The sequence below is a fragment of the Desmodus rotundus genome, chromosome 2, assembly GCF_022682495.2.
Source record: "Desmodus rotundus isolate HL8 chromosome 2, HLdesRot8A.1, whole genome shotgun sequence".
Lineage (NCBI taxonomy): Eukaryota > Metazoa > Chordata > Mammalia > Chiroptera > Phyllostomidae > Desmodus > Desmodus rotundus.
In genome coordinates this window covers 117,479,303-117,495,426 of record NC_071388.1, presented here as the reverse complement: position 1 = coordinate 117,495,426, position 16,124 = coordinate 117,479,303, and the positions used below count along the sequence as shown (strand labels likewise).

At 45.1% G+C, this 16,124-nt stretch overlaps 1 protein-coding gene across 1 annotated transcript; it reads left to right on the top strand.

The window, feature by feature from the left end:
• Positions 1–7,949: 7,949 nt before the first annotated feature.
• TMEM177 (transmembrane protein 177) lies at positions 7,950–11,656 on the top strand. The gene is made up of 2 exons (XM_024569707.4): positions 7,950–8,310; positions 9,531–11,656. Exon 2 carries the CDS (start codon positions 9,553–9,555, stop codon positions 10,486–10,488), a length of 936 nt encoding a protein of 311 aa, XP_024425475.1. The 5' UTR covers positions 7,950–8,310; positions 9,531–9,552; the 3' UTR covers positions 10,489–11,656.
• Positions 11,657–16,124: the final 4,468 nt, after the last annotated feature.

The window sequence follows — 16,124 nt, the reverse complement described above, 5'->3', positions numbered from 1 at the left end:
AGCCTAGGCAAGGGCTCCAGGGTCTAATTTGGTCAATATTACAATATACAGCATGGCATGTTAAAGTGAGTAAAAGAATGTTGTATGTTGTGGCAATAAGGGAAGCTGGTATGGCAGAAAAGACAAGAAAAAAAGGAAATTGTTTTATATTAGAACAAGTTTGTTTAAGAACTCAGTTAAATTAAATTGAAAATAACTGTATGATTCCATGATATTTTAAAAACTTATATTTTCTGAGTCTGCCTCCAAAGCGGTCTGCTGTGCTGTCACCCCCGTAGTGAGCAGAGAGATCTAACATGTGCCCAGAGCACATAGATTTGGGCCTCGGATACAATTCCACAGCACAAGGAACCAGGAAGCCTTGGAAAGTACCTGATTCCATATATTGGAGCAAAGATAATTAAGATGGGCCTGGAGCATCAATTTTTTTGCCAGAAAGAAAGTATGCTTCCAAAACGATCCAGAGCAACTTTAAAGGATAAAGGGGCCATTTGGAAGGGGTGCCCGCTGAGCAAGTTGTGACAATTTTGGCATTAGAAAGCAACAGTCTCTGCAGAGCTGTATGATGCATGCTTAAAAAAAAAAAGGACATGCACAAGTTTTTAAATGATGTTTACAGTATGTTGATAAAGCCAAACTATGTGTATACTATACTCAAGTTTTGGTCAACATCAGAATTTCATCATTGCAAATCTAACAGCTAAAAGATTAATTGCAATCCTGGTAGAAGATGCAGAATCTCATCCACTCAACTCAGGTAACAAAAAATTATAAACTTTACTCTTAAAAAAAAAAAAAACCATGACATAACCTTGGAAAAGTCCAATGATTTCCACAATGACTCAGCCTAATAAACACCAAATCATGATGAATCATCTAAGAAATCTGGACTCCTGTCCTTGGGCAAGAATATCCCACCAAGAGTCCCACCCATAGCACCTCAGTGTGAAGTGGCCTGAGAGGACTGTTCTGTGACCCTGAGTTGGGAAAGCACATTTGTAATGTCAGGATGGATAGAAGAATCTACCTGAATTGATACTTTGGTGCTGGTTATCTGTAATAATGAGTCTTATTCCACTATTTCATATGTACTTTGATTTAAGATGTTTGAAATAGGTAAGAGAATCTTTTACATTTTTATAGATTTACAAGAGTTGCTTAAAAGTTTAGGAAGATTTTGCTTATTAGATTTGAAAGACTCCTTGCAGGCTGTATTTAAAAGAATCCAGTAAATTAATTTTGAAAGTATTATTTGAAATGTCAAAGGGAATTTGATCTATTAAGTGCAGAAGTGGTGTAGTATAATTAAGGAAGATTCAATCTATAATGGAAAATCAAAGAACAGATAGAAAACATCTTATTTTTATAAAAAAATTCCTGGACTTATAATAAGGTAACAATATTTTTAAACTGAAGTTTTAGGCTTGAGGACATTATGCTAAGTGAAATAAGCCAGTTACAAAAAGACAAAAACTGTATGATTCCACTTATATGAGGATACTTAAAGTAGTCAAAATTACAGAGAGAAAAAGTAGAATGTAGCTGCCAGGGGCTAGAGGGCAGGAAGTAGGGACTTAGTGTTTAATGGATACAGAGCTTCCATTTTACAACATGAAAAAGTTATGGAGGTGGATGGTAGTGATGGTTGCACAACCTTGTGAATGTATTTAACGGCAGTGAACTGTGCACTTAAGTATATTTAAGATTGTAAATATTGGAGAACCAAGATGGTGGCGTAGGTAGACACACTGCGCCTCCTCGCACAACCAGAACTGACAGAAAATCGAATGACAAGGAAGTCCGACACCAAGGAGATAAAAAATAAACATTCATCCAGACCGGTAGGAGGGGCGGAGATGGGCAGCCGGGGTGTAGAGGACTCGCGTTGCTGTGGCGGGGCTGAGACTGACGGAGTATGGGACGAACGGGGCAGGCAGTCTGACCACTAGCTGACCCTGCAGACCTACATTCAGGCACAGATAAACCAAGAGGGCCGGACTCAGAGTGGCGGAGAACGGGGCAGGCAGAGCAGCGGGTAGCAGACCCCGCGACCCCACATTCGCGCATAGATAAACCGGACAAACGGCGGGGAGCAAAGCAGACCACGTAACCCAGGGCTCCAGCGCAACGAAATAAAGCCTCAAACCTCTGATTGAAAGCGCCCATGGGGGTTGGGGCAGCAGCAGGAGAAACTCCCCACCTCACAGGAGAGGTTGTTGGAGAGACTCACAGGGGCCTAGAGTGTGAACAAGCCCACCCACTCGGGAACCAGCACCAGAGGGGCCCAGTTTGATTGTGGGTAGCACAGGGAGTGACTGTAATCCTGTGGAGAGTGGAGCAGGAGCCATTACTCCCTCTTGGCCCCTCCCCCATGTTTAGCATCACAGCTCAGCATCACAGCGCAGCCACCAGCGTTACCCCGCCCTGGGAACACCTAAAGCTCCACCCCTTTAAGTAACAGAAGCACCAAGACAAAAAAAAAAAAAATGGCCCAAATGACAGAACACTTCAAAGCTCCAGAAATAATTCAACTAAGCAGAAAACAGCTAGCTAACCTATCAGATGCACAGTTCAAAACACTGGTAATCAAGAAGCTCACAGAACTGGTTGAAAAAATGAAGGCTATGCTAAGAGAGACAAAGGAAAATGTACAGGGAAAATAGTGAGGCGAAGGAAACTGGGACTCAAATCAATGGTGTGGACCAGAAGGAAGAAAGAAACATCCAACCAGAAAAGAATGAAGAAACAAGAATTCAGAAAAGTGAGGAGAGGCTTAGGAACCTCCAGGACATCTTGAAACATTCCAACATCCAAATTATAGGGGTGCCAGAAGGAGAAGAGGAAGAACAAAAAATTGAAAACTTATTTGAACAAATAATGAAGGAGAACTTCCCTCATCTGGCAAAGGAAATAGGCTTCCGGGAAGTCCAGGAAGCTCAGAGAGTCCCAAAGAAGCTGGACCCAAAGAGGAACACACCAAGGCACATCATAATTCCATTCCCCAAGAAGAAACAGAAGGAGAGAATCTTAGAAGCAGCAAGAGAAAAGAACACAGTTACCTACAAAGGACTTCCCATAAGACTGTCAGCTGATTTCTCCAAAGAGACCTTACAGGCAAGAAGGGGCTGGCAAGAAGTATTCCAAGTCATGAAAGGCAAGGACCTACATCCAAGATTGCTCTATCCAGCAAAGCTATCATTTAGAATGGAAGGGAAGATAAAGTGCTTCTCAGATAAGGTCAAGTTAAAGGAGTTCATCATCACCAAACCCTTATTATATGAAATGTTAAAGGGACTTATCTAAGAAATAGAAGATAAAAAATATGAACAGTAAGAATGACAGCAAACTTAGAGTTATTAACAACCACACCTAAAACAAAAACAAAAGCAATCTAGGCAAACAACTAGAACAGGAACAGAACCATAGAGATGGAGATCACATGGAGGGTTGTCAATAGGGGAGTGGGCGGGGGAGATGGGGGGAAAGGTACAGAGAATAAGTAGCATAGAGGATAGGTGGAAAATAGACAGGGGGAGGGTAAGAATAGTGTAGGAAATGTAGAAGCCAAAGAACTTATAAGTATGACCCATGGACATGAACTATAGGGGGGGAATGTGGGAGGGAGGGGGTGGGCAGGATGGAGTGGAGTGGGGGGGGAAATGGGACAACTGTAATAGCATAATCAATAAATATATTTTAAAAAATAATAAAATTTAAAAAAAAGAAAAAAGATTGTAAATATTATTTGTATTTTTTTCACTTTACAATGAAAAAAAAAACCAATCAGATGTCCTGGAATCCATCATTTCCATGGTACTTGTTCCTGTATTTATTTCCTGCTTATCCCTTAATCTCGGCCCACTGACAACAGCTTTATTGCGATGTAATTGATACATTACATTAAGTTTAAGACGTATGAAGTGTTGACTTAAGAGCAGATTCCCTCTTGTTAGAGTGTGGAATTGATCCTGATCCCTCTCCTCCTCCCACCCATATCCTGGGCTCTCTCACCACCCAAGGAATTCTTACCTTCAGGGATCCCTTCTCCCTGGGAATATCAATTTGTCTCTCTCAATGAGATCATCTCAATAGTAATATTTCTCAGTGAGATAATTACTATATAAACATACCATACAAAACCCTTCTTAGACCCTATGTTTCACAACTAGAAGAGTTGACTACATTCCCTGCCTCCACTTCCTCAACCCCTGCTTTCATTCTGTCTTCAACCAAACTATCACCTCACCTTCCACTGAACAGCCTTGCCTAAGTCACCAATGACATACCATTGCAGTTAGGATAAAATGCAAGGGCCTTTCTCCATCTTACAAGGCCCTGGCATCCTAGTCTCTGCCAACACACTGGAATTTTCACTCCTCAAACACTCTCCTTCCTGTCCTTGGGCAATGGAATTAGCTGTCTTCTCTGTTAGGGACAGCTGTCACACTGATCTCCATCTTCAGGAGTTCTGTCATTCAGTACTCAGCCCAAACATCACCTCTGCAGAGAGGCTTCTCTAATCACCTTAGCTGAAGAATTTCCCTACCCTATCTTTTTTTATCCTAGTACTGGCTTTAGTTCCTGAGTAGCCTTATCCCTGCTGCAAATTATCTTATTTTCTTATGTTGCTAAATAAATAAGCTGCTAAGAAAATAAGCATATTCAATAAATGTTTCAACAGTGTTACTCCTAAAAGAAATCCCATACCCATTAGCAGCCATTCCTCATTATCCCTTGACAACCACAAAAATGCTTTCTGTTTCTATAGATTTGCCTGTAGATTCTGAACATTTCCCACAAATGGAATCATACAATATATGGTCTGTTGTGATGGTCTTCTTTCACTTGGTGTTGTTTTCAAGGTCATCCATATTGCAGTGTGTATCAGCACTTCATTCCTTTAAATGACCAAATTATATTTCATTGTGTGCAATATGCCACATCTTATTTGTCCATTCATCAGTTAATGGACATTTGGGTTGTTTCCACCTTTTGGTTATTGTAATCATATGAACATTTGTGTATAAATATTTAAGTGCATGGTTTCAATTATCTTGGGTATATTCCTAAAAGTGCAATTTCTTGATGGTATGGTAATTCCATGATTAACTTTGTGAGGAACTGCCAAACTGTTTTCTACAATGGCTGAACCATTTTACATTCTCACCAGTAATGTATGAGACTTTCAGTTTCTGCACACCCTCGTACTTACCTTCTGTTGTCGTTTTTTTTTCATGGCCATTCTAGTAGTTGTGGGGTAGTATCTTATTGTGAATTTCCTGATGACTAATGATGCTGAACACCTTGTGATGTACTTGTTGGCCATTTGTATATATTCTTTGGAAAATGTTGAAGTCATTTGTCCATTTTTTAATTGGGTTATTTATCTTTTTGTTGTTGAGTTGTTAGGGGTTCTTTATATACTTTGAATACTAGACCCTTATCATATCTATTATTTGCAAGTACTTTCTCCCCTTCCATGGACTGTCTTTTGATTTTCTTAACAATGTTCTTTGATGCCCAAAAGTTTTTAACTTGGTGAAGTCTAATTGGCCAGCCTACTGTAAAAGATATTTAAACAAAACATTTTATTATGGAAATTTCCAAACATACATAAATTTAAGCAGTCTTATGGACCCCCTGAACTTGTCATGAAGCTTCGACAGCTATCAGCATTTTGTCGATGTTATTTCATACACGTCCCTGGTTTTCAGGTTGTTTTGTTTTGGCTGTAATCTTCTGAACTAAATAGAAGACATCATGTCTTTGCACCTGTAAGTACTTCAGTATGCATCTCTGACAAGGACTTTTTGGTTTACATAAACATCATGCCTCATCCACCTAACAAAATAAATAATTATTAATATTATCTAATACTAAACCCATATTCAGATTTTCCCAGTTGTTTCAAAGGTGTCTTTTTTTTACAGTTAGTAAACTAACATGATTCGGGATCCCAACAAAAGCCACACATTGCATTTAACTGCTATCTTTCAAGTCTCTTCTTTATAACAGTCTGCTTTCCCTCCATCTTTTTCATGTCATTGATTTGTTAGAAAAACCACATCACTTGCTTTGTCGGGTATTTCCCACATTCTGGAGCTGGCTGAGGTCACATATTAAAAGATGTTTTAGCCCCATTTACATACAAACAACTGAGCAGTCAAAGTTGGGAGTCTCAGAACCAGAACAGATCTTAATAATAACTAACAGTTTTGTGGCACAGACTGTGTTGGCACTACACATACACGAACTCATTGAATCTTTACAATTACCCTAAGAAGTAGTTGTTACTCTCATCCCCATTTTATTAATGAGAACACTAGGCCCAGCAAGATTAACTTGCCCAAAGACACACAGCTGGTAGGAGTGAGGGTAGACCTAACCCCAGCTGTCTGGCTCCAGCATCTGTGCTCTTCACCGTTGCCAGATTTACAGGTGGTTACAGAAGTCCTGGGACAGATAGAGTGCCTTTCAAGGCCAAGACTGAAGGAAGACCCCAAGTCCTGTTCTGGAACAGTTGACTTGAAGTATCATTCTCTTGCCTCTTTTGTTATGCAAATGGAGTGCCAAGGTGGCTTCTAGGGTTAGAGTGTAACAGAGCCTTTTGAGACAGATATTTTCCTCACTTTACAGATGAGGAAATGGAGATCCAGAGAGGTGACATTTTTTTACCCAAGGGTCTCCTAAGGAAGGTCTCTTTCCCTGGGCTGCAATCTTCCTAAGTACTGATTCTAGGCTGAAGCTGGCCCAGGTCCAGGGGCAGCCACACCAGATCCAGGTTCTCCTCTAGTGTCAGCAGAGGTCTCTCTGCCTGACCAGTCCATGATTTCATAAGGGGCTGCTGAGCCAAGCCTGATACATGGAATGCTGACCCCAAAGTGTTCCCAAAGGAAGCTACACACAAAGCATTAGCAGGTAATCAAGTATGGTCCCAACTGGCCCACTGCAGCTGGTCTTTATGTGGTCAGGCATCCTGCAGAGAGGGCTGAGCTGGTGGTTTGCCTGGAGACACAATGGTCCATAGGCTGCTCATCTTCCAAAGCCCCACCCCAACACCTATATGCTTCTGGGTCTCCTTTCATCCTCACCTTTCTTTGCATCCTCACCTTTCTGCCCAGAAATTAAGCCCTCCTTCCTCTCTTTCCTGGGGTGGAAGAGAAAACCAGACACAGAAGCCAGACCCACTTGGGAAAATTAGCAAGACTCACTAGGCTCAATTTGTATGAAGGCAGGAGCTAAAATGGGAAATTCACAAGGAATAAGTCCTGTTCTATTCTGGTGCATGAGACGTAAGTACCCTGCTCAAGCTAAATGCTTCGGTTTCTTCATCTATAAAATGGGAATGATCTGCTGCAAGGGCCCAGAGACATTTTTCTGGAACGGATCGGATAGTCAATATTTTAAGATTCCTAGTCCAGGCTTTTTCTGTCCTTGCTCCTCAACTCCACCCTTCTGGGGAAAACAGCCATCGACAACTTGTGAAGGAATAGCTGTGGCTGTATTCCAAAAAAAACCTTTACTTACAAAAATAGGTGGCAAGCTGGGCTTGGTGCACAGGCAAGCCCATCCCTGACCTACTCATAGAGCTGTGGGAAGGTGAGGTGACAGATATGACGCTGCTCTGTGGACTGTACAGGGAGCTTGAGAGGAATTGGGATGCGGGAGCAGAGGATGTGGTAAATAAAATGAAGCCCAGAGCATCCGCCGGCAGTGAGCTTTCCACACAGGAAAGGTCACATGGACCCGGCAGTCAGGCAGGCATGGTCTCCGATGGAGGCTTTGCTCCAAGCTGCCTCCTAAACTACACGGAGTTGTCCTTCACTCCACAGCTAAACTGAGACGCCAACCCACTGTTGCAGCCCCGCCCAAAGCGCTCAGTTGGGGAGGAGCCTCCCGCGCTGGCCCGGCGTACCCTGCGCCCGGCCACGCCCCCTGAGTCCGCCCCGCTTGCTCTATCCGGATCTGCCCAGCGCACGCTTTGCGGCGTCTCTAGCTGCGGCTAGTCCGTGAGGGCGGCGGTTGGGTGATACCCTCGCCCTGGGCTACTCGCTGGAGCCTCGGGCGTAGCCTAGGGGGCCTGGACGGAAGCCGAGCGGGAAGTCATCAGGGAGGTTACCGCGATTGCTCTCCTCACAGCTGCCTGAGCAGTGCGTGGCACCGCCTCCGAGGCCCACCGGGAGCGCGGCCTTGGCGCGAGTGGGCCTGGGGCCCTTGGTACTGAGGCCAGGACCCTTCCTTTCCTAGGCTCAGTTTCCTCATTGGAAAAAAGGGCCAAGTTTTGTGACTCTTAAGGAATTTTTTATTAAAGTGAGTACCCCGCGTTTTATTTGAAGCAATTTACTTGCCAATTAAACACTTCACAGACAGGAAGACAGTAAGCTTCAAAGTTAAGTAATTGTGAATTTTTCTGAAATAATGGGATGCCTCCGGGATTGTTTCAAAATAAACTAGTTGATGAAGGAATGTGGGTGGGAGTAGAGGTAAAAACAAGATTGGTTATGAGTTGATGATTAAAACTAGTGTAATATTTTGTCTACTTTTGTATGTGTTTGCAATTTGGCATTAAAATTTTTTTCTAAAATGAAGTTTGCTGTGAATGCCTGACAACCTGTGTTCAAATAGTGTGCCTGTAGTAGTCAGCGAGGGCTGCCATGACATGTACTCGGTGACAGAAATTTATTTTTCTCATGGTTCTAAAGGCTGGAAGTCCAAAATCAAGGTGTCAGCAGAGCTGGTTTCTTCTGAGGCTCATAGATGATCACTTTCTGCCTTGTCATCTCTCGCGATCTTACCTGTGTCTGTGTCCTAATCTCATGTTCTTATAAGGACATCATATTGGATTAGGGCCTACCCTAATGACCTTATTTTTTGCTTAATTACCTCCTTAGAGGCCCCATCTCTAAATACAGTCATATTCGGAGGTAGGGGAGGGGGGGTTAAGACTTAAGCATATGAATTTGAATGGACTTAATTCAGCCCTTAACTGCCATTTTATTAGTTTGGAATTTTAACCAATTTTCTTAGCCTGTCTGTGCCTCCATTTTCACTGCTTTAAATAGGGGCAATACTAGTAATTAGGTCACAGAGGTGTGAGATAATATATGTAAAGCTGTCAGAACTGTCTAGCATACAGTCATACTCAATAAATTGAACTATGCTTCATCTGTAAATTAGTGGTCATAGCGCTTCACTATGGATGAATAGTGTAGTGATGCAGGTGAGTAGCTAGTGCTGTGGGAATAAAAATAATAATCACAGATATTATCACCAGGGTGTCCACTACTGTGCCAGATGTTTTATGTGTGTTCATTCGTTTACTAATCACAGCCACCCTAGCAGTGGGCCATTGTCTCATGCTTATTTGGTAGATGGAGAGGCTGATACACAGAGATGGAACTGAGATTTGAACTCAGGCCCTCATCACTGTGTTATATTGCCCGAGTTAAAAAGGCTGTGGCCTGGGAGGGTGTTCGGTCAGCAGGCAGACCTAGGGAACTATTGGCTGACTTCTCTTTTTCTTGGCCCAGGTTTACAGCGGTGGCAGCATACATGGCAGGTCCCCTGTGGCGGGCAGCAGCATTTGTGCAGAGACACAGGACAGGCTTATTGGTGGGTTCCTGTGCAGGCCTGTTTGGGGCCCAAATCTCGTACCACCTTTTCCCAGATCCTGTGGTTCAATGGCTATACCAGTACTGGCCTCAGGGCCAGCCAGTCCCACTCTCCCCAAAGCTACAGAGACTCTTCCAAGAGGTGCTACAGGACATAGGCGTCCCATCAGGCCACTGCTACGAGGCCTTCACCGCCTTCACCTTCCAGCCTGTGAGTGCTGGCTTCCCAAGACTCCCTGCTGGGGCTGTGGTGGGCATCCCCGCCATCTTCCTGGGTGACCCAGTGACCAACACCAACCGTCCTGTGGTTGTACATGGGCAGAGAGTGGACTGGAAGAGCCCAGAAGGTACCCGGCTGAGAGATGCCCTGACCCTGTCTCATGATGCTCAGAAGTTTGCCTTGGCCAGAGAGGTGGTGTACCTGGAGAGCAGTGCTGCTGCCCTGCAGGCCCTGGTGGCCCCAGCTTGCCTAGCAGGAACCTGGGCACTGAGTGTGGGTGCCAAGTATGCACTGGGGCTCTATGGAGGCCCCATGAACTTACGGGCTGCATTCAACCTGGTGGCAGCAGTGGCAGGCTTTGTGGTTTATGCCTTCTCCACCGACTCTCTCACTCATGCCCTGGAAGCCTGGCTGGACCAACGCACAGCCTCCCTGTCTTCAGCCTATTCCCAGGGTGGAGTGGAGTTCTATGAGAAGGTTTTGTCGGGCAACCTAGCCCTGCGTGCTCTCTTGGGCAGGCCTGGAGAGAAGCTGTATACTCCCAGCGGGAATGTTGTTCCCAGACATTTGTTCCGCATCAAACATTTACCTTACACGACCCGACGGGATTCTGTGCTGCAAATGTGGAGGGCGACACTCAACTCAGGCCATTCGTGAGGGGCCCATCTCAAAGGCAGTTCCAGCTCGTGCAGGCATCACCCTGCCATTGACACTGAGAGCTCTTTTGATGCTTCCACACCCACAGCCCAGTGTGAGAAAAAATCACAGGCTTTGGAGTTAAACAGCCTAGATCCTACCCCAGTCTAGTTCTTACCACCTCAGCACCCTTGGGCATATCCCTTTATGAATCTGAGCCTTGGCTTCCTCCACTGTAAAATGGGAATGATGTAAATTTCTGGCAGGATTGTGGGGTCCCCTGGCAGAAAGGGTGTTCCATAAATAAACAGGATGTTCCTCCTTGGTCTTTGAATACCAGTGGGCTCTAAGGGTCAGAACACATCTCACCACCAGAGGTGCTGGTAGGGTGTAAACATTTCTACAGCGAAGAACTACAGCATAATTTTCCTGTTGGTCAGATCTTAATTTTCTTCGACTGTGGTAGAGATTAAAGACTTTGAGAGGCCAAGGTGAGAAGCTGTTGTGTGCCTGAGAGGCTGGGAAATAATGAGCTTGCGGTGGGGCTTTAAGAGTGATGTGTCTAGTGTAACTGGCATGCTCAGAGAGGGCTGGGCAGCCAACATGGTGTGGTGGAATCCAGGAGAGCCCCTGGGCATGAAGGGGTGGTGGTGTTGGAAACTGGCAAGACCTAGGGTGAGGGAGCCTGGCTGGATCTCTGGCCAAAGGAAGGGTAAGAAACAAACCATTGCCTGCAGGGATGAAGCCCACCAGTGTGGTCCAGAGCATGCTCAGGGCTTGGACAGCAGAGAGAGTGAGGTAAGGGCATAAGGGGAGATGGAGATGAGATGAATGAATGTGGCTCACAGAGCAGGGTGGAGGTAGAGAGTGGACCTGGCCTGGTGTCCCACATCCTTGGCCAGCTTGTTTTCCTTGAGCCCTTTGGTGATAGAGCAGACCCCACTTTGGATCTTTGGACAGAAGTTTTAAGTGGGGATGGTGAGAAGAATTATGAACAACAAGTAAGGCTTCCTGTATTATTTTTGTTGATCGTTAATGTTTTCCATGGAAGAGCTGAAGAATTGGGGCCTGATGCCAATATAACTCAGGGAAGGGTACACAGCAGTACAGGAGGCCCACTCAGTGGTGGCACTCAGGGAACTGTGAAGGAGAATGAGCATGATGGGGAATTATGCCTTCCCATGGGGTCCTTTGCTGTGGGCTGGCACTCAGTGCTCTGGCTCTATTCTGTGTCAGCCTGCAGGTCCCCATATCAGGCGTAGGCAGACTGTTACTGTGTGCAGAGCACCCTGTCTCTCAGGTCCTTGGAACAGTGTTGGCACATGCCCCACCCACACCCAAACTACTGTCAATACTGCAGGAGCCAAGATGGTGGCATCAGGCATTCCTGCCCAGATGGTGAGATAAGGGAGCCCCATTGTACATGGTGTGGGGTACACCATGTCAAATTTTGGCTCCATCTACTATTCCATGTCAAATTTTGTCTCCACTAAAGGGCTGTTCCCAGTCCCCACATATGCCTTACATGGCCCCACCTCCAAACTTTGGCTCACAGAGCCTCCATCTGTGAGCTGCCCCTCCTCCTCACCTCCCTCTGCATATCCCCTGAGCCTGGCTCAAGCCTAGGCAATATGAACATCTGAAACCCTCCCACTGCAGCCCCCTCCCCTGGCATCTTCTTGCTTTCTGGCTACAGTTGCATCTCTGAGCCTGGGTCTGCTGGCCTCCCCAACTCTCCTGCATCCCACTTCCCACAGCTCTGTGGATGCTAGCCTCATAAGCACTGTGATTCCTTACACGCCTCCCCTCCTTAGCACACAGGCCTTTGCCATGGCTGTGTCCTTCATTTGAGGTGCTCTCTCCTGCAGGATGACTCAGGGACCTGACTCCAGGAGCCATCCTCATGTGTGCCCTGCTGCACACTGTGCACCTCTCCCTAGCCCTTACTGCTAACTATAATTAAACAAGCTGTTGTGGAGTTAGTGGCTTAGCATCTCCTGCTGAAATGTATTATCTGCAAGGGCAGGGTTGTGTGTCTTTTTTACAGCTCTGGACTGAGGCTCTCCGTAACATTCTTTTAATACATGAATGAGACTCTTAGGCTACAACAGAGAGACCTGGCTCCTTAAAGTCCCTGAGCAATTACAGTAAGGCTGGCTGGAATATGAATGTTAGGTGACTCCAGTGCTGTCTTCCCATCTTGGGACTTTTTGAGGACGTGGTCAGGGCATGGTCCTGATCTCCCATGATTGCTGATTTCAGTGGGGAAACCAGGACACTTCTTGGTCACTTCCTAAAGGGCACAGTGACTACTCAGGGACCCCAAGAGGCTTTAGGTCCCTGTACACAGTTTGAGGGCCGATCCCAGAAAGATTAAAAACATGCTCTAAGGCTGTGCAGATGGGCCAGGTGACAGGAAGTCACCCTATGAACATTGCCCCACATCTTCGTTCTCAGATGTCTGCTGTGTGCCTGTCATCCGCACTCTGCCTGGATCCCTGGGGGCATTGTTCTACTGAGTCGTGCCCTCCACACGTTCATGGTTCTCAGCTACATCAGTACAGAAATACAACCCTCCCCACACACACGCACATCTGAACACAGCCATAATAAAGGGAGGGGAGTCGCAGAGTCATGGTGCTGGCTCTGCCCATCCCTGACCCTACTCTACTTCCTCTGTCCCCCCCAGCCAGTGTCCATAGCACAGGATCGCATGCGGCCATGCCTGGAGCTGAGCACATACACCTGGAGCCCACATGTGCATAATCCCAGACTGGGTTCCAAATGGATGTGAGGGTCCTTACCCAGTGAGGCCTCCTGCCCTCCCTGTCCCTATAGTAATGTTTATGGGGCCTTTATTGTGCCCAGACACTGTGTTGGGTTCTTACAGGCATCTTTAAAAATTTATCACCAAATTCAAACATGTAGCTGGTGAGATTATTTCAATTTTACAGGCAAGCAAATAGCACAGACAGGTGAAGAAATTTGCCCCAAATCGTAAAGCTTTGTAAGTGGCAGAACCAGGATTTAAAGCTAACAGCCTGGCTCCAGATCCCATTCTCAAAACCCTACGTTTATCCTGTCATGTTTATCCTGAGATTTTCATAGCACAAATTTATACTGGGACTCTACAGCCTTTCTCCCCATGCTGGTTAGAGATGACTTTCCAGCCTCACCCATTTTATCGGGGGGGGGGGGGGGGGGAAGATCACTGAGCAGAGCCTTCTGGAACTCCTGGTAAGACCCTTTCGGCTAACTGACAAGGAAGGGACCACCAGATATATTTCGTTCTGAAGTGGGAATGGGGAGGAAGGGCAGAGTCCTAGGAGGCCCCAGCTGAGGGCACCTTAGGAGGCAGAAAGAGCTATGAGTTCAAATCCTGGCCCTCCCATCTTAGTAGAATGACCTTGAACAAGTGATTTCACATCTGATCTCGAGTTTCCCATTTGTAAAATTGGGGTATTAATATGTATCCTACAGCATTGTTCTGACAACAAAAAATGAAATAAAGTTTGCAAAATGTGAAGCTCAGTGAGGGTATATAGTAAGCTTTAAAAGAAGATTCGTTTCCTAAATTTTAGTATTTTTATGTGGTACAAGTACCAGGGTGTTCAGGTCTTAGAGTTGCTGCCCAAATGCCAGTAGTTCTTGAGACTTGAACCCTCACAGGGAACTCATTGTTGCCTAACACAAGTCTACGCTTACAGCTTCAAGTGTCAGGGCAGTTCTTTAGGTTACTATCAGTTGGCACTTTCTGGGAAATTATTGTGCTTGGCAGCAGCTGAGAGCAGAGGACCCAGGTGGCCCCAGGGGAAAATGCCTGACTGGAGAAAAGGGCATTAAGATGGGAGATAGTCTTTTGCACCTACTATACTGGCGATTTTTAGATACTAGAACATTCAGTGTTGGTAAGGTTGTGGTGAAATTGGCATGAGTATACGCTCTTGTTGACATTAGTAATAGGCAGCTTTGCCCCCACTGCGCCCCATTCCTGTATTCTTAGTCTGGGGTCATCCTTTCCCTTGCTCCCCTTGGTTTTGAAACAATAGACTACAGCAACATTGAACAGATGTCACTTCTGTAGTTAAGTTGGAAATGATTTTGACTTCTGTCTTGCTAGCAGAATGCTATCTTCTTGGATGCATTCTTTATTGAACCAAGTTGCTATGTTAGAAAGGCCCACATGGAAAGTGTGACCAACAGTGGGCTAAGACTTTGACAGCATCAGTCCAACAGCCCCCAACAACCATGTGAGCATGAAAGAGAATCCTTCCCCTGTCAGGCTTTCAGATGATATCTCAGCCTCAGTGATATCTTCATCTCAACCAGTGACAGACCCTGAAGCAGAGGACATAGCTAAGCAATGTCTGGATCCTTGATCCATAGAAATAGTGGGACAACAAATGTGGGTTGTCTTAAGCCACTTAGTTTTATAGGGTTTTTTTTTATGCAGCAATAGACAACTAATACATATTATCAATTGACATGTTTTTAGAAAGTAATGTGGCCAAACTTGATACAATTATAAAATTGCATTTTTAATCTAGTAACTTCAAACCTTGAAATTTACCCTAGAGCTATAATCCAACAGAAACTAATAGTATGTGCCCAAAGATGTATATGAGCATTAGCTATAACTCACAAAAAAATAGGAATAATGGAAATCTTGCACAGTAATGACTCAGGAAATTGTGGTACATCTATTTGTTGAATATTTTTCAGTCATTAAAGAGTATAATTATGAAGATTATGGTAGAAATATGGAAATATTAGTTATAAATACCAAACCTTTAAAAAATACAAAGTCCCACTTGCATGACAATTGCAATGATGTAAATGTAAGATATTGAAAGTCATTGTTTTGTGGTAGAAATCTGGACAACTTTACTCACTCAGTATATATACGGACTCAACACTGTCTATATTTACATACACATGTACACAAAGGTTTATTCAGGAGTGGAGGGAAGGAGGTGCATCCCTCTCCCTGCATCAAGGTGACAGATTCTGGCATCACTGCTTTTGGACTTGTACCCCTGGGGTGTGGCCAACCTTCAGTCTGTCAGTTACTGGGCAGGTCATGACAATGTGCTGCTCAGATTTGCTCTGGGAGCAGAATTGACTGACAGCCCCAGCTGTTGTTCCTCTAGATCCACCACCACATTTTCACTGACGCCATGCCCGCTGTGGGCTGCCTTCAGCCAAGGACTGATCACTGTGGCAGTACTAATGCAGGCCTAGTCCACTGAATTCTAGGAATCCCCCATGAGTGTCTAAGGCTCAAGAATGCCCCAGTGGCCTGAGCAGATTTTTCTTAGAACTGCTCTGAAATTTGAAACCCTTCCTACCCAACCCTTCTTCCTTCCCTTTCTCCTTCACAGGTGTCAGACCTGCATTGTGGTAAGAAGGCTCTTCCTCCTGCCTTGTCCTGTTTCTTCCCCTTAGTCCTTCACAGGCATTTCCCCAGTAACACATCTCTTACTCATGTAATCCTGTCTCAGTGTCTGCTTCTCAGAGGGCCTGAACTAACAGTTTACTCCCTCACTCAGTCAGGTACAGTGAGTCCTGAGGACCGCCCTGCCCTCGTGGAGCTTGCAGTCCTGCAGATTAGACTGGTAGGTGAACCTGCAGTGACAACACAGTGAGGTCAGTGTAGT